General features: G+C 35.9%; 1 protein-coding gene across 8 annotated transcripts in view; it reads right to left on the bottom strand.

Moving 5' to 3' along the window:
• TANK (TRAF family member associated NFKB activator) overlaps positions 1-19712 on the bottom strand; it is a 95810-nt gene that overhangs the window by 20735 nt on the left and 55363 nt on the right. For 2 of the 8 annotated variants that reach the window (XM_017547834.1, XM_017547830.1), the window contains exons 3-4: positions 14441-14549; positions 12955-13073 (exon numbers count right to left, since the gene is read on the bottom strand). In XM_017547834.1, the coding sequence (XP_017403323.1) occupies positions 12955-13073; positions 14441-14549 (228 nt within the window). Of the gene's footprint in view, positions 1-12954; positions 13089-14440; positions 14553-19712 lie in introns of all 8 variants that reach the window. The other 6 variants (XM_037745569.1, XM_037745564.1, XM_037745581.1 and 3 more) reach the window with 3 other exon arrangements.

Raw genomic sequence — 19712 nt, 5'->3', positions numbered from 1 at the left:
AGCTAATTTTTTGTATTTTTAGTAGAGATGGGGTTTCACCATGTTGACCAGGATGATCTCGATCTCTTGACCTTGTGATCCACCCGCCTCGGCCTCCCAAAGTGCTGGGATTACAGGCGTGAGCCACCGCGCCCGGCCCAGATTCAGCTTTATCAAAAAGTTATCACTTTGTGCTCAGGGCTCAGGATAAGATAAGAAGCAAGAGCTGAGGACAGGAATGAGAAGTCTCAGGCTGCAGCATAGGTAAAAAAGAAAAGACAGGAGAGAATGTTCAATTAGCAGCAGCAAGAAAGAAAGCAAGGCGATTCACTGTGGCCATTTGGCCATCTAGCAGACATATGATCCAGGTGCAACTTCTAGAGAATACAGACAAGTCAGTGCTCCCTATAGTATTATTAAGATAAGATGTAGAAGAAAATATACTGTCTTTAATGTTAAGTAGTCAAGAGAAATCAGGAGTATAAATAACAATGAGTAAATCCATCAAATATGGAATTACTTAGAGGAAACTAAGCTTAAATGCAAAAATCACACTACTATTGATAAACATAATAGAAGAGAGACAGCAAAAGATACTCGTCTTACAATTGTTTCCAAAAGGGACTTATCAGGGAGGGAGGGAAAAAAACACAGGTTAATGACAATGCAGAATGTGTGGAAACTGCTATACCATAGTTTTATTAGGATTCTAAGATATATAGCTTAGAGCATAAATATATAGAAAGGTGACTAACTGGCAAAGAAAAAAATCTTTCAGGGAACAAATCAGCTTTCATAACATAGCAAGACACTGCTTTAATCAAGCAAGAGAGAAGCTCAGAGACTGTACAGGTGCAAATGAAAAATTAGGTGACTCTTCCCCCTTCTCTACCCTCAAAATCTAGCAGTATCTTAGAGGAAACTACAAATCCAGTTAGAGGATGTTAAAATACAACACTAGGAAGAATGTTAGCTGAAGATCCTGTACTTAAACAAAGCTAAGTGGTTTTCCTACTACTGATTTCAGATCCTAAATACAGTCTTGTGCTTTAAAAAATTACCAGTATGCAGCACTTCACAGTCCTAGTGTTTCATGGAACATACTAGAAAATGCATCAGGAAGATATTTGTTATCAAATTATCTTTTAACAAATTAGAGTCAAAGTTCAGAGTCTGCTCTAGACTTAATATAGATTACAAGCATCATGATTTAAAGTATGAAGCTGTGAAACAACTGATTATCCAATGTATGTGAAAACTGATGAGGAAGCACTAGGACCTTCATGCACAAATAAAGGTTCCTGAGGAGATGCTAGAGTATTCTTAGAACATGACATTTTTTCAGTAGGATGAAAAGTAACTTGCTGAGAAAAAGGCAATACGATTTTTTCTATCAGGAAATTATAATCTGGTTAAATCAGTGTTTCTCAAAATATGGTCCAGGATCCTTGAGGGTCCCAAGAGGCTTTCAAGGGATCCACTGTTGGGAGAGGTAATCTGCCATGGCCCCTGAGCATCCTGGCACATTTTTTGCTGTTCATGTAAAGAATACAAGAATCTTACTATTCATTACCTCGGGCTTTTCTCAGGCTTGTGTTTGCAAAGATCAAACCTGAAAGACTAGGCAATGTCTCCCTCTTGGACAAAGAGCAGGCATGCCTAATGCTTGCTATAACATGGTGGGCTCTCCAAGCTCAATATGCCTCTCCTTCAATGTAACCATTGCATCATCTGTGTCTATATGTGTTACCTCCGAGGCGGGACCAATGAAAATATGATGTTCTTGCTACTTGCTTTACTGTGAATAATAAAGTCCTTTTTCTCTGATTCAGTTTTCTGTTTTCCTCCAGTACCCATGAAACAGTAACTAGCTAACTTATTAGCTTGTAAGTAGAATAAAATGAAATCCTAGACCCTGACATAATTGAAATCAACCATTGTCACAATTAATATATTATTAATATTTGGATTTTTTACTGTGTTGGCATTTAGACTGATAATGCAAAAACAATGGTGAGTAAAACTGCTGGTGTCTAAGTATGACGAAGGCCATATCGAAGTGTTGTCACCGTACTCTTCAATGCCACACACTCAGTAAAAACAAAACAAAAACAACAGCCAAAAAAAAAAAAGCCAGTTTCACCTAAGAATGTCCTTAATAAGGCAGTAAAAATGATAAATTTTAGTGAAACTTGACCTCATCATTTTGTGTGACAAAAAGGGAAGTATACACAAAAGGACTTCTGCTGCATACTAAAGTACAATCACTGTCTTGGGGAAAAGTACTTGTGCAACTATTTGAGTTGAAAGGAAACTAGTCACTTTTCTAATGGAATGCCATTTTGGCTTGAAAGAATGACTGACACGCAAGCTATGGTTATTCAGACATTTTCTCAAAAACAAATGAAGTTAGCCTGTCATGTTAAGGAAAGCAACTGACAAGATTTGTTGCCAATGATAAAATTTGAGCTTTCAAGTGAAAATTAAAATTTTGAAAACCTGTACCTGTCACAGTAAGCTTGACAGATGCCCAATACTTAAAAGATTTTTCTGATGAGATCAGTGATGATGTTAAATGTGATTTGAAAATATTATATAATAGGTCAACATTTGGAAGATCTATACAACTTAGTGATCCAATGTTTTCCAAATGATTGATTCATGATGTTACAGAATCATACATAAGTAAAAGACACATTCAAAGTACAAGATACACCAACAGCTTTTACTGTAGCAAAAAGTTCATTGATATGATTTCAGATTCCATACTGCAGCTAATATTTAAGACACTACCAAGTTTTGGTGAATCATCAAAGAATATCCACAATTGCTAAAAAGGATATTAAAATACTCTTCCCCTTTTCAACTACATTATCTATTTGAGGCTGAATTTTCATCACATAATTCAACCAAAAAAAAATTACAGCAGATTGAATGTAGAAGCATTTCATAACACTAAAAAAAACCCAACTACCTTCAAAACATTTTGAGAATTTTTTTTTCAGACAGAATCTCACTCTTGCTAAGGCTGGAGGCAGTGGTGCAATCTTGGCTCATGCAACCTCCACCTCTGGGGTTCAAGAGATTCTCTTGCCTCAGCCTCCAGGCTGGGATTACGGGCGCCCACCATCATGCCTGGCTAATTTTTGTATTTTTAGTAGAGACAGGGTTTCATCACGTTGGCCAGGCTGTCTGGAACTCCTAACCTCAAGTGATTCACCCACCTCAGCCTCCCAAAGTGTTGGGATTACAGGCGGGAGTGTCACCATACCCAGTCAGATTTTGAGAACTCTTAGGATGACATGTTATTAGGTTATAATATAATAATAAAAGATTGTTTGTGGGTGCTATAGTTTGGATATTTGCCCCCTCCAAATCTCATGTTGAAATTTGATCACCAATGTTGGAGGTGGGGCCTAATGGGAGGTGTCTGGGTCATGGGGGCAGATCCCTCATTAACAGATAAATCCTGGGGGCTGTGGCTAAGTGAGTTCTTACTCTTTTAGCTCCTGAGAGAACTGGTTGTTAAAAAGAGTTTGGCACCTCCTGTCTCTCTCTTGCTTCCTCTCTCACCATGGGATCTCTGCAATGCTGGCTACCCTTTGCCTTCTGCCATGAGTAAAAAAAGCCTATGGCCCTTGACAGATGCAGATGCCCAATCTTGAACTTTTCCAGACATCAGAATCATGAGCTAAGTAAACCTTTTTTCTTTATAAATCACCCAGCCTCAGGTATTCCTTTACAGCAACACAAACAAACAAATCCTTTACAGCAACACAAACAAACAAACATGGAGGTGGGCAGGGGGCTATTCCTTACCTATTGAGTGACAGAACAGCCTAACATGTCTTGGCCAAGAGAAATCAGGGCTGGATAGACTCTATCAACTCTATTTTGTGTGCTTTGAAGAGTTTTACATAAAGGGAAGTGTGAGAAAAGGGATAAGGGGGGAAATAAAGAGAAAAGCCATACAAGAGATATTCAAATTTGCTTCTAAGTTAGGAAAGAGAATTTAGAAGGTTAGATATTATTTCTCATTTTCTTTTCTTCTTCAAAATTTTCCCTGTACTTTACCAAAAGCAAAAACTGTAAAATGATGTACTGAATTAAAAAACACAGGCCCAGAGCAGGAAAGGGTTAGGATAAAGTGATAATTTAGACTTGGAAACAAAGTTTCTGCAATAGAAAATTTCAATGTAATTATTAAAATGTTTTGGATATCAATATTTTTTTTTCTTAAGAGTTTGTGTATTGGCTGGGCACAGTGGCTCACGCCCTTAATCCTAGCACTTTGGGAGGCTAAGGCGGGTGGATCATTTGAGGTCAGGAGTTCGAGACTACCTAGCCAACACAGTCAAATCCTATCAGTAATAAAAATACAAAAATTAGCCGGGTGTGGTGATACGCGCCTGTAATCCCAGCTATTTGCTGGGAGGTTGAGGCAGGAGAATTGCTTGAGCCTGGGAGGCAGAGGCTGCGGTGAGCCAAGATCACACCACTGCACTCTAGACTGGGTGACAGAGTGAGACACTGTCTGGAAAAAAAAAAAAAAAGAGTTTGTGTATTTTGACACTTTGGAAAAAACTGAACTTTAATGAATAAACTGGTTATCGTTTTCCTTTCTTATTAGTATTCTACCAGAAAGTCTACAAAAAAGGCTGGTCACTAAAGAGGAGTAATATAGAAGCATTATTATAAAAATAGGGTATATATAATGCAGTTTCTAGAAAGAAAACTAGGAAAAGCTGTACATTTGCTCTGGACTGCAAAGTAAGGACCACCTGAGGTGCTACACATAAACACATGTTTTTCTCCAGGTCTCTAAGCCCCAGCCTAGTTTGGCCTGTGCCATTTTGCACAGTGTGCATAAAAATCATCATTTCTGTATGATAAAAGATGGAAAGAAAAGACTAAGCATTAAAGGAATTCAGGGGCAAATTTTTAAAAAGTAGAGTAACAAATATATGCAGTCAAATTTATTTCAAGTTCCTCTCTCAGAAGAAGTGCTAGTGTTTAGGTGATGTACATCAGATCTGACTTTTCCATAGAAATCACTTAGTAGTTAAATATGTTGACTAAAAGCCTAATTTTTAGCTTTTGATCAAATGATGAAAAACATATTTATCATTTACCTATAAATCATTTTAAAGCTTTTATAATGTGTATAAAACCAGGTACCTGGACAATATATAGCAACTTAATAAACAAATGTAGTTTAAGAGACTTGCAATAAAAAGTGGAGTTTTGAGAGAAGCTATGGGGGTCCAAAACTCAGACGAAGATCCCTAAATGGGCATTGCACCTGAAGTCCAGAGTATGTAAGATATGAACAGTGTAAGGAAGGGGATACCATCTACGATCCGGACCTGCAAGATTAGGATTTTATTAGCTATAGAAGGTCAGAAAGCAAAACAGAGTTCAAGTTCATGTATGCCTGCCAAAACTGCTATGCAAAAGAACAGGCCATGCATAAATGCTGCTCACTGAAGGACTGTCCATAGAATAAAGTAAGAAAAAGGTAGGAAGCACTTTCCTCTCTGAAGCCATGATTATGCCACCTAAAAATGGTTATGGTAAATAAAATTGCTCATTCAAAACCCTCAGTTTTGATTTCAGTTTATATAATGTTCTCCCAAAGTGACCTAGAATGATTTTGGCTCTTGTCTAGAAATTATCCCTTTTCCATCCAAATCTTGTAGAAAATTTAACTTTACGTATCTATGCACACATAATCAAGATAAAGGCAAATACGAACTTGTCTTCTTTTCTGTACTCAAACCTAAATTTTGGACCCTTGATCAAGCCTACCTTCAGCTTATTGAGAATTTTAATTTTTATCTTAAGGTCTTATATGTTTTATCTGTGCCATAAAATTATAGTTAGAATTTCTTTTCTTTTTCTTTAGACAGAGTTTCACTCCTGTCACCTGGGGTGGAGTGCAGTGGTGTGATCTCGGCTCACTGCAACCTCTGCCTCCCAAGTTCAAGCGATTCTCCTTCTTCAGTCTCCCAAGTGGCTGGGATTACAGGTGCCCGCCACACATCCAGCTAATTTTGGTATTTTTAGTTTCATTTTGTTATATTATTAGGACTTCACATTACAGGTATTGATAGACTTATCACCTATGCAACTTACAACCATTTGACTTTACGACCGCAATCGCTGGCCACGAGTGCTCCGCGTCTGGCAGCGCAAACGTTGCCCAGCTGGGCCTACGACAGTGCGGACCAGCTTCCGGCAGCACTACCAACTCCACATGCACCATTTCAACTGTACATATAGCCTACTCAACTTATGACCAAATCGTGTTACGACCGGTCCGCGGTCCCGACCGTGGTTGTAAGTCAAGCACTAGCTGGTATTGTATAATGCTTGCTAATTGCTGTAGGTCTCCAAATCATCATTTCCCCAACCAGACTACAGCTCCTTAAAACGGATAGATACTGTCTGTTACTATAATACTATCACTACTCTTTTGTTTTTTGTATTTCTGTTAATGATCAGCAAGGCTTGGCAAATAGGAGTTCAATAACTACTTCTTGTGTAAGTGATTGACAAATAACTTTTTAGACAACAGCTTTCTTCAGACATGTCAGAGCGTCTATATTTACTTGGAATTGTCAGGTACAGCACATCTTACTGCTTGCAATTGCCAGCTCCACAGCTACATCACTGTTTATACTATTCTAAACTTAAAAAATCTTTCCTGCTCCTCAAAGCTACCATATCTGCTGATCTAATCACAACGATAGCTATATTTGAAATCTGCAAACTGTTTAACTGACATCTTTCATTAACAACTGCACTTGTCACATTAACCCAGATGAAAAATAAAGACGTATAAAGAATAAATTAGAAATATATAGACATGAGAACACATAAACACTAACTAGATAATGTTCACTTCATGTTTTGGATCCTAGAATCTGAAATAACTTTTCAAAATTCAATAATGTTAATTTTTATTATTAAATCAAGACTTTAAGCTGGAACACAGGGACAACATCTCTTTGTTCTCCAGGGGTTGGCAGTGTTAAGTGTACAGCCTGAATTCAGAATTATCGGATAAGTGAAGAAAAATAATTTACCAATATCATCAAATTGTTTTTCTGTTCTGTATTATTGCTTTCTACATATTTTCTTGCATCAAACCACTCAAGAATTTTATGTAATTCTCCACAGGAGGAAAAAGTGGCACAGAAAGATGAGGGCAAACAATTTCTGTCAAAACCTAGACACTCAAGATAGTATTTAGTTTGGCAACCAAACCATCTCCCAGAAGCAAATTACAAAAATCTCATTTCTGAGATTATAAAAGTGACACAGTACATAACAATCCTGGTTTTTAAAAAAGTGAATTAAACTGACAATTTATAGTTTGTATTTTTATAGAATGCCTTTATATTTGTTACACAAACACAAAACTTTTTATTTAAATAGTAACTGCTGACATGGACATAAGTTACTATGACAATGGTGTTCTGTAAACAAGAGATGAATAGTCTTTGTCAAGAATAATTGTGTGCATTTTTGTAATCTGATTTCCTATCTGCATTTTCGATTTTTAACATTGGTTATAAAAAAGAATTAGTAATATGTAACAATTTCTTGGTTCTCCAAGTATTGCTATTATTCTCTGGAAAGTATATTCATATTAGAATTTTTGAAAGTGTACTTAAGATGACAGACTATGATATTTTTTCCCTCTAAGATTAATAATCACACGATTCAGAAAGTTAAATCACTATTAAGTGAATATTAAGTTCTCTTACCTTTCGTCAATATTTGTCATAAGGTAAATTAAATATCAACCTCCTTATCTCTTGATCTTTCATATCCTCCTCTGTACACCAAAATCTACAATACCGGTATTGCTTTTAAAATATATCTATCAAACTTTGACACTCTTCCCTTCAAGGGGTGCAGCTTAATTTCTTCCCCCACTCCTTAGTGACTTGCTTCTAATAATGAACAAAATTAAGTGGAAGTGAAGGAATGTGACTTTGAGACTACATCACAGGGGCACCTTTCTCTCTCTCAGATTCCTTACTTTGAGTGAAGTTAGCTGTCAAATTGTAGAGAGGCTCATGTGGAAAGGCTTCCTACCAACAGTCATGTGAGTGAGCCATCTTGGAAGTAGATCCTCCAACCAGTTAAGCCTTCGATGATTGCAGTCCTTGCCCACACCCTGACTTCAACATGAGAGACCCTGAGTCAGGACCACCCAGCTAAGTCACTCCAGAACTCCTGATCCACAGAAACGCAGATAAAATTTGTTGTTTTAAGCCCTAAGTTTTAGGGTAGGTATGGAATAATATGATAGATAATGCAAAAGACTGCAAACTACCGTGGTGTACAAAAGACAAAACTAAGGTTTTCCATTAAACAGAGTATTTGCTTCCCTACTGTCTCAAGTAGAGTATTACAGGTCATCTAATGAAAGAGGCTTTTTCTTTACCTTTTTCTGTCCCTTTAGAAGTCAAAGGATTTTTGCATGCTTTTTGTGTAGGAATAACATGAATAGAGTCTGAACTATAAATTTCATGTTTCTTAAGTAAAATTTTCTAAAAGGCTCTCTTTTCCCTTCAAATATCCCTCTTTCCTCTACTTTATGTCTCATTTTCTAAGGCAGCCAGAGTGGCCATTTGCCAAAATGTCCACAAGTCTTTCCCTTCTCAAATATCCTGACAAAACAAAATCCTAAACAAAACAAATAGTCTAAAGAAAACACATTCTCAAACCACCCACCAAACAGAAGGAGGAAAGGACTGTGGGTGGCTTGTAGTGGCTTCCTTCTGTTACTGGTTCAAAGCATTTCTATTAACTTAGTAATTCATTATAGAAGTTAGGCCAATTGACTGGGAATGTGATTTCTAGAAATAGATTAGTTTTGCTGAAGACCAATAATATTAAAGCATAAAAACAGAATAAAAAAAGAATCATACCATCACCTTAACCATTTCTCTATAAAGCTTTCTAGTTCTCATTCATGTGGGTGCATACTTTTATAAAATTGCAACCAACTGAGCCGGGCTCGATGGCTCATACCTGTAATCCCAGAACTTTGGGAGGCTGAGGCTGGTGGATCGCCTGAGGTCAGGAGTTTGAGACCAGCTTGGCCAACACTGTAAAATCCCATCTCTACTAAAAATACAAAAAATTAGCTGGATATGGTGGTGGGCACCTGTAATCCCAGCTACTAGGAAGGCTGAGGCAGGGGAATTGCCTGAACCCGGGAGGCGCAGGTTGCGGTGAGCCAAGATGCACTCCAGCCTGGACAACAAGAGCGAAATTAAAAAAAAAAAAAAAATTGCAACCAACCAACATGGATTTTTTTCACTGTGGAAGAAGCTTGAATATAATCATATATTCAGAGTTATTTAGGTTTCACCTGTATTAGCTAAAGGTGAATTATAACTTAAGTGTAGATCAACACATAGGCCAATGGAACATATTTTAATTTCCATTGCTTGAATGGCCAGTATTTTTTCTAAATAGGCCTAATTTTTTACACTAAGGATATAGCCAACTCTCCAATATTCAATAAATCTAATTTATCCATTCTTTTAGAATATATTTTTACTTTTCTTTAATCCCTTATATGTTTAGTGCTCATTAGCACTTTGGCTAGAGATATATAAAAGGAAAAGAGAAAGCTGAAATACAAGACAGTTAATTTTTATTAAACGGTTACAGTCAAAGAAAATTGAGTTGATGGGCTATTCAAAGTATAAAGATGTGGCTATAATATAAACCTTTCCCCTATTAGTAAAGATAATTAAGGGAACTCACTGAAGTTAGATTTATTCCTTTCTCAGAGCTTTACTCCTTACTCGGAGATTTTTCTCTTACTGTCTGCCCACAAATATAGTTACAGTTGAAACAATATTATTAATTCTTGTCACACAGGCTATCTTTGAAATGATTTCTGTTACTTAAACTTAATTTCATTCCAGGTATTCAGATATATATTTCACAGACAAAATACTTATCTTACGAAATTTAAACAAACATAATTTTTAAAAGATTTCTCAGGCCAGTCGTGGTGGCTCACGCCTGTAATCCCAGCACTTTGGGAGGCCAAGGCGGGTGGATCACGAGGTCAAGGGATCGAGACCAACCTGGTCAACATGGTGAAACCCCGTCTCTACTAAAAATACAAAAAATTAGCTGGGCATGGTGGCGCGTGCTTGTAATCCCAGCTACTCAGGAGGCTGAGGCAGAGAATTGCCTGAACCCAGGAGGCAGAGGTTGCAGTGTGCCGAGATCACATCATTGCACTCCAGCCTGGGTAACAATAGCAAAGCTCCGTCTCAAAAAAAAAAAAAAAAAAAAAAGATATCTGTTGAAGGTCTAGTTTGGATACTTACTGACAATAAACTTTTGTAAATGGGCCGGGCGCGGTGGCTCAAGCCTGTAATCCCAGCACTTTGGGAGGCCGAGGTGGGTGGATCACAAGGTCAAGAGATCAAGACCATCCTGGTCAACATGGTGAAACCCCGTCTCTACTAAAACTACAAAAAATTAGCTGGGCATGGTGGCGCGTGCCTGTAGTCCCAGCTACTCAGGAGGCTGAGGCAGGAGAATTGCCTGAACCCAGGAGGCGGAGGTTGCGGTGAGCCGAGATCGCGCCATTGCACTCCAGCCTGGGTAACGAGAGCGAAACTCCGTCACAAAAAAAAAAAAAAAAAAAAAAAAAAAAAAAAAAAAAAAAAAAAAAAAAAAAAAAAAAAAAAAAAAAAAACTTTTGTAAATGATAAATTATCCAAATTTAAAATAAACAAAACTACTAATATATCTTAGAGCTTTTCACATCATCCCTTTTGTTCTAACCAAGATTTTATTTTAAAAACTACCTTCTACATACTTAAAACTGGAGATATTCTATTACTTTCAAATAAATGTTATAAATGTAATAGGAATTTGGATTATTAAATTTATGGTAAATAATGGCATTTGGAAGACACTGAAACAGGAAGATTTTACATATTGTTTACATAAGCACTAAATTTATGTCAGCATTTATAGTAATTCAACAATTTTATAATGTACTACAATAGGCCTAGTAACAAAATTGTATTTCAAAAAATCAGAATCATTGTTTCTCAATTTCCTCTTTTGCAAAATAATCCTAATTTATTTCAATGCCATGGTTTCTTGTATTTATCAGCATTTTTAGATAAATGAAAATTTGAATGGGGGTGAAGAAAACTGAATGACTCAAAGAATGGTTTCAAATAAAAATATATGTAGTATGGGGTACCAGGAGAACTTCTTAGTCTAAAATTTTTATTTATAGAAAAAGCTCTCAAAATTGGAATTCTCAAATTTGATGTTAAATAATAAGATAGTCTTAGTTATACAATCAGTAACTAAATAACCCGGACAAAGCTAAAATTTCCTACTTTATTAGAAGGAAAGAAATAACTATAGCACTCTTGACTTAATTGGTCTTCTTGATATTAAGAAACCTTATTTGCTAGCTATTTTATTCAAAATAGGTATCATCTCACTAAAAACCAATTCATCTCATTAAAAGTGTCCTTTTCAAACTTACAAAATTTCAGTGACTTGTGAAAACACGGAGAACAAGATAAGATATATATATATATATATATATTATATATATATACTACCAAGTTTATAAGGGTTAACATTTTGCATACCTGCTTAACTCTCTTCTATTAAAAAAAAAAAAAAGTTACAGATATAACTAAAGTCCCCATTAGTACTTTCTCAGATATCCCAGTCTCTTTTCTTGCCAGTTCTAGAGGTGATCGTTTTTCTAAAGAAGATGTGTGACCTTCCTGTCCAGGTTTTTATACCTTTATTACATATTTGTGTTTTCACAAACATTAATGTTATGTTTTAAAAACTACACAAAGTATTCTAATTAGCCAGGCTGCGCCTGTAGAATTACTTGAACCTGGGAGGTGCAGGTTGCAGTGAGCCAAGATCACGCCACTGCACTCCAGCCTGGGCGACAGAATGAGACTTTGTTTCCAAAAAAAACAAAAACAAAACAAAACAACAACGACGAGCTACATAAAGTATTCCCATTTTATCATTTTGTAATTTCCATCTTCACTTCACATTGCTATTGAAATTTGGCAAATTTATATTTAGTATATTTTAATTTTTCTAAAGAGTTTCTAAAGATGGACTATTCTGTTATTGGTGGATAGTTAGGTTGTTTCTAACCCATGTAGCATGAATGTCTTTGCAAATATGTAGTATTTCTTTCTATATTACCTCAAGAGAGTTTTGCTTAAGCTAGTTGAATAGGTTTTTCTTTTTCTAAACTAAGCACAGACAATTGAAGAAAAAACTAGAAAGCAATTTTCTAATTGGTGTCTTACTATTTACCCAATTTTAATCTTCCATTTCATTGTATATTTACACACACACACACACACACACACACACACACACACACACACACGTACAGGGTCTCACTCTGTTGCCCAACCTGGAATACAGTGTCATGATCAAGGCTCACTGCAGCAGCCTTGACCTCCTAGGGCCAAGCAATCCTCCCACCTCAGCCTCCTGAGTAGCTGGGACTATAGGCATGTGCCATCCTGCCTAACTAATTTTTTTATTTCTTGTAGAGATAGGGGTCCCCTGTGTTTCCCAGGCTGGCCTCAAACTTTTGAGCTCAAGTGATCCTCCCTCCTTGGCTTCCCAAAATGTTTGAATTACAGGAGTGAGTCACTGTGCCCAATCCTATTTCTTTGTTAAATATTTTCTTTGTTGAAATGCTTGTGATATAGAAAAAAGGTCAATAGAAAATACAAAACCTCAGCCTTTATTTTTACTTGGAAATAGTTCTATTTAGAAACATTTAAGTCACATATTTGTATACATGGAACTTCTATTCAGAATTCCAATGGTAGAGCACTTCAGAAAAATAAATGAGGAAGCTATGTTACGCATCAGCATTTGGATGCTGCTTTCTGCAGAAGCAATGTCTACCTTTGGTAGTTTTTCTCTTGCTATTCCTGAAATCACTTTATCATGTGGCTGATCAAGAGTCAAATTATTCTTCCTTGTTTCACTGTCTTCAAGCAGAGGAACACAGCCATAACTCTTATCTGCAAGACAAAAACCTCCTGAACATTAGTAGAAAACCCTTATTTTTGGTACTACCTGTAAAAGCAAAAAATAATACAAACTCGAAACCGTAAAGATAATAGATTTTTTTTTTTTTTTTTTTTTTTGACACAGAGTCTCACTCTGTCGCCAGACTGGAGTGCAGTGGCGCGATCTCAGCTCAATGCAACCTCCGCCTCCCGGGTTCAAGCAATTCTCCTAACTCAGCTTTCTGAGTAGGTAGGACTACAGGCACGTGTCACCACCCCCAGCTCATTTTTGTATTTTATTAAAGACAAGGTTTCATCATGTTGGCGAGGATGGTCTCGATCTCTTGACCTTGTGACCTGCCCACCTCAGCCTCCCAAAGTACTGGGATTACAGATGTGAGCCACTGCACCCAGCAATGGAATAGATTTTAAGGTAGAAATTTTAGAATACTTTGACAAGTTGTCCATTTATATTTTTTCCTTCCCACTAAACACACAAAACCCCTACTCTCCGAAAGCTAGTAGTATGTAAAATATACAGAATTTAGAAAACTAGAAATATGCTCTTTGCATCTGTCAGCAACAATTCAACTTTTTATGTCATATTTTCAGGTATGTATTTCTTATTTAAGATAATTATTTGTATTATGACTCCATGCTTATTATAGGAAAATTAGAAAATGCAGACATGCCAAGAAGAAGAAAAAGTAAATGCTACCCAAATTTTTATCAGCTGTGAATTATTGCTGTTAACATTTTGATTTATATATTCTATCAGATTTCTTCGTTTCCTAAACATATAAATTCACACAAGAACATCTTTTTCTGCATAAATGAAAATAACACTTATTTACGTATCCTGCTTTGTTCATTTTGCTACATAATGTGAACATATTCTTATAAGTTAATACCTGTTATCATCACTTTTCTTGGCTACATAGCTATTCATACAGATCACTGTAACTTAACTATTGAATGTTTGTTTCTAGCTTTACATGATTAAAAATTATGTGATACACATCCCTGCCTATATAGTTTCAAGCTTTTAGCAAATCTTTTCTTACAATATAGTCTTAGGACTTGAGTTTTTGGTTCAAAAGGCACAGATGTTTTCAAAAGCTTTTGCTATTTACTGGCAAATTGCTTTTTAGGAAGTTTTATAAACTTTAGAGTTCTACCATATAATATAGCATATGTGAAAGTCTGCTTTCCCATATCCTGCAAGTGTTCATTTAAATAAACATAACATATAACGGTACCACAGTTATAATATCATAACTACTGAGAAACAAGCAACGAATAAAATAGAAAAACTCAGCTTACATCTTCCTTTTCTCCAAGAGGTTCTAGAAATATATAAAAAATTAACATGAACATACCTTGACTGGAATTCACAAGAAGTAACTGTGATTTTAGCTTGTCAATAATAGTTTGTTGAAGTGACAGCTGTTCCTGTTGTTCACGTATTCTCTGCTCATAGTTCTCAGTCTGCTGACATAAAAACCGGTTAGCCTGATATTTACTGACAGAAACGAACATATATTTACCATCCATTAATAATAGAAATAGATATGAGTTGCCCACACTGTCATTTCGCAGGTATTGTGGATTTATTTATGAGATACAAACTAGCTTCAGGAACGTACTTGTAATTGTTATAAACATCACTGATTTAAGACTTAAAGCACTGTAAAAGTTTTAAAAATTATCTTATTTAAAGACATTTCAGTCAAGGATTCAATCTATGATTTCCTGATCCTTCTGTAAGGATCAAAACTGTAGTTCAGCATTATTCCTTAATGAAACAAAAGCATGAATGATACAACAGATGCTATATTAAAGAGATTCTTTAACAGTACACACTAACTTAAAAAAATCAGATTTTATGTATTTTAAATAAACACACTTTTGAATTTATTTTTAGAGTACACAAATACTAAGGAAGTAGCTATAACTAAGACACTATGAAAATCAAAGGGGCAAATGCAAATTATAAAATTATACTGTTAGAAACTTCTCTGCCAAGTTTTCAGAAATTAAAAGAACACTGGCTGGGCATGGTGGCTCACACCTATAATCCAGCATTTTGGGAGGCCGAGGAAGGCAGAGCACCTTAGGTCAGGAATTTGAGACCAGCCTGGCCAACATGGTGAAACTCCGTCTCCACTAAAAATACCAAAAATTAGCTGGGCATAGTGGCAGGAGTCTGCAATCCCAGTTAGGAGGCTGAGACAGCAGAATTGCTTGAACCTGGGAGGCAGAGGTTGCAGTGAGCTGAGATCGTCCTATTACACTCCAGCCTGGGCAACAAGAGCAAAACTCCATCTCAAAAAAAAAAAAAGAAAAGAAAAGAAATTAAGAGAACACCATGGTTGACCCCTTTGGTGTCTATCTTAAATGCCATAGTTTCCCTTATATTGTTAATCCATTCATTTTGCTATTTTATTGCAATGGCTGTGAGAATACAGCAATGACAAAAGACCCAAGTTTGTACTGAGGAATACAGATGCTGCAAACCTTCAAGCAAATTTGAAACTGTTGTATCACAATTACCAAATTAGTACAGTCTTAAAAACATATCCCCAAACAATAACAGATAACTTTTTTTTAAATACGAATTTCTATCCCTGGAGGGACAAATAATGACTAAGTTGTAAATTCCTTGAAATATAACATGGAGTCCTAATAATCTCAGAATGACATTCAGTAGATACTAGACATTGACTTTAAAGTGATTCTTAAGGTTCAAAATTAGTGAAGCTCTATTATTTTCAGGGACCAACAAACTTAATCTTTTTTTTTTTTTTTTGAGATGGAGTCTCACTCTGTGGCCCAGGCTGTAGTGCAGTGGCGTGATCTTGGTTCACTGCAACCTCCGCCTTCCAGGTCCCGGTTCAAGCAATTCTCCTACCTTAGCCTCCTGAATAGCTGGGATTACAGGCACGCGCCACCATGCCCGGCTAATTTTTGAATTTTTTAGTAGAGACAGGGTTTCACCATGCTGGCCAGTCTGGTCTTGAACTCCTGACCTCGTCATCCACCCGCCTCGGCCTCTCAAAGTGCTGGGATTATAGGCATGAGCCACTGCACCCGGCCAACTTAAAAATTTTAATAAATTACATAGCTCTTCATAGATTAGCAAATATAAATTGGCTTAAGAAATTAAAGCAAAATACTATATTTTCCCAAATAAAAGGTGAACTTTTATCAGTAATACACTGCAAATATGAATAACTGACAAAGCCGATAAGCAATCCATGTAGTGCACTGTCTTTGCACATTGCCTAAAGGCCCTCTTACATAATTTGACACTCCCCACAGAATTCATATGGATTAAGTGACTTATACAAAGGAGGTGTTCAGTACATGCTCACTGAAAAATTTAAAAAGGTAATACAGATTCTAAGTAAATTTTCTTATTATGAACAGAAGAATGAATCATGTGAGTCTATCTGACGCATACGCCCAATGAATATGTCTCAGAATTGATCACTGATACCCAAGTCTAGTCTAGGGCCTGACTTCCCAGAATAAGACATCTTATTCCTGTATAAATTCACACCCAACCCCAAAGAAAGAGTGTGGTAAGCTGACTGAATGAAGAATCCAAAAATCTACAGCAAATTCCAAATACATTAGATTTACTTGGGCTATACAGTGCCACCAGGGCTGAAGAATCAGCAAACAAGTTACAGTTATCTCTATATATTTCTGTGTTAATTAAAACTGTCTCCAAGAACTCAAAGTTCTTCACAAACATCAATCAATAAGTACCTATTTTTTCATTTTATTTTGATAGGTATATACATTTTACTGCCCAGAGATTAAGTAACCAGTACAAAAAACGTAGCAAGTTAGAGATAGGCCCAGAATAAATGTCTATGTTATTCAAGTCTCTATGTCTTTTTTTCCCACCTTAATGAAGAAACGAATACATTTTCTTTTGAAACCAACTCACAAAGCTTCTGCCAGTTCATTTTTATCTTCTACTCTCTGGCTTAAAAAACATACTTTAGCATCTCTGCATATAAGATATTACAATAAATAAATAATACTGAAAATATATTCAATAGCTAGGAAAAATTAAAGGATCAATATCTACTTCACATTGAAGTTTTAACTACTTCTTAAGCTACATAATAAAGTATTATGTACATAATAAAGGTCAACAGCAATGGTTCTATTTTCCCTGCTATGGGAAATAGAATAGCAACAGTCTATGTTTTCCTCCTATACTTTTCACATACTTATGTTATAGCAGTTATAATATTCTAGTCTAATTGTCTAATGTCTGATTTCCATCTAGACTGAACTCCTCAAGGGTGGAGATAATTTCTTACTGGTATCTCCAGAGTATTACAGAGTGCCTGGCCCATATTCCCATATTGGGAAGCTCAGGAAATATCAGTTGAATAAACAAGCTAATTAAGTTGTTAAAGAAATATCAGAATTGAGCACCCCATGCTGCTGCTCTGCCTATGAAGTAGCCATAATCTTTTATTCCTTAATTTTCTTAATAAACTTGCTTTCACTTAAAAAAATGTATCAGAGGAACAGATATGCTTTCAGAAGTGATCTGAAGGAATGGAGAAAAGACTTTGCTTATATTTCTCTAAGAGAAACAGGAAAAATAGAAACAAGGTCAGCAGGTAAATAAGACAAAGGGAAATTAAGTTTGAGAAAATAGATGTAAAAGATAGGTAATGTTTGAAGATTTTTCTTTAAAACAATGGAAGCTCACACTGTTAGAAAAAAGGTGGTAATTTGAGAAAATGCATATTCAGAAAAGAGTATAAAGATTTTGATCACAGATTATGAGAAAGAACGTCCAAAAGGAAACATTCTTTCAAATTGGGAAATAACCAGTAGAATTTGGTTTATTTGCTGTTTGGAAACTAAATGAAACTGTCTTTTTTTCATTTTATAAAATGCTTTTGTTCACTGAACATATCTGCTTAAGCTTAAAACCTGAAAAGTCCTTTCACAAGGTCAGATTATTATTGCACAATCATGTTATTTTTTTAAAAAATACAATTACAAAGCAAGTACATTCCAGCACTATCAAAGACCCTACAAAATAGAAAACTCACTAACAACCACATTGAAAATGTACAACAGCAATGTCTTGTCAACACTTCTGTACAGAGCACAGACATGACAGCTAAAACAGACAGAAGAGAAGATGCTTTTGACAGCCAGTGTGTGTGAATGATTCTTTGAGTCAGATGGCAGCAACAAGTTACCAACTAGGAGATCTGCATGACAACTAACCATCCATCTGTATCAAACACCATCTGGCCAAGATGACTCTGGCTTCTGTGTATTTGATACTCCTTCCAATTTCAAAGACTAGCAAAACAAGTGGTCTACCAGCATCTAAAGAGGTAAACAGGTACTTACATACTTGTGCCATAAGTTACTTTGCTTTTTATTTTATTTATTATTATGTTATTTGTAAAGAGACAGGGTCTTGCTATGTTGCCCAGGCTGGTCTCAAACTCCTGGGCTCAAGTGATCCTCCTATCTTAGCCTCCCAAAGTGCTGGGATTACAGGCATGAGCCACCACGCCTAGTCCATACGGTTAACTTTGTATTCTTTCTTAGTGTTCAAAAGTAAAACTTAAAACACTGGTGATCAGATATAGCACACGTCCTAAATTTATTAAAAATGGCTGCCCATATTCTTGACTATGATAAACAAAACAAAAAGTTTATTTTAAAAATTGCCCTTTTATCCAGACAAAATTTCAATATTTCCTCTTCAAAACTAAGGCAGCATATTTCCTATAATTTTGTATATTTAGCTGTTTAAATTTTCATGAGTATCATAAATATTAAAATAGAGTTTCATAAACTGAATTTTTTCCTATTGCTGACATTGAACATTTTTTTTTTTTGTATTTTCCAAAGCACTTATTTCTTACATAGGGGAAAAAAAAGTTTAAGTGCCCTTAAGTCATCTACAATATTTTAAGTTAAGTCAAACATTTCTGCAACCACAGCCTTAATGGACTGCTGCAATAGCCTAACTATTCTCTAGCAGCCATTGTGTTCTTTGCAAAATGCACATGTAATCATACTACTCTATACTTTTTTCCTACTCCTCGCCATTGTCCCTCAAAAAACCTTAAATGGCTTCTTAACGCTCCTAGAATAAGGAACCAAAAGTCCTTAATATGGTCTCCAAGTCCCTACTAGGAGCCCCTGATTCTTCTTATTGCACTATTTCCCTTATACGTTGAGTTCTTTTAGGCCAATGGATCTTTCTGATGCAGGCCTTGTACTTAAAAAGCCCTCCACACCTGCCCTTTCAAAAATCATTACATAATGGTAATCTTCTCTGACCTCCTAAATTAGGTCAAATCCCCAACAGACATTCTAATGGCAATTTACCTTACTTCTTGATACTTTGATCAGAGTTTCAAGCTATATTTGTGAGAGTGTTTGATTAGTCTCTGCTTTACTAGACTGTGCCACCATTCCATGAAGCAGGAAGCAAGCATGTCTGTTTGCTTATCACTGTAGATTTGGCAGTTTGTGTAGTTCTGGACACATAGTAGGTACTCAATATATTTTTGAATGACTATCATTAATTCTTTATTAACCAATATTCTTAAATGTATATCCTACATACCTGTCTAAAAGTTTTAG

Source organism: Cebus imitator, unplaced genomic scaffold (assembly GCF_001604975.1).
Source record: "Cebus imitator isolate Cc_AM_T3 unplaced genomic scaffold, Cebus_imitator-1.0 Scaffold10, whole genome shotgun sequence".
NCBI classification, from domain to species: Eukaryota; Metazoa; Chordata; class Mammalia; order Primates; family Cebidae; genus Cebus; species Cebus imitator.
This window is presented reverse-complemented; position numbering and strand designations above follow the sequence as displayed.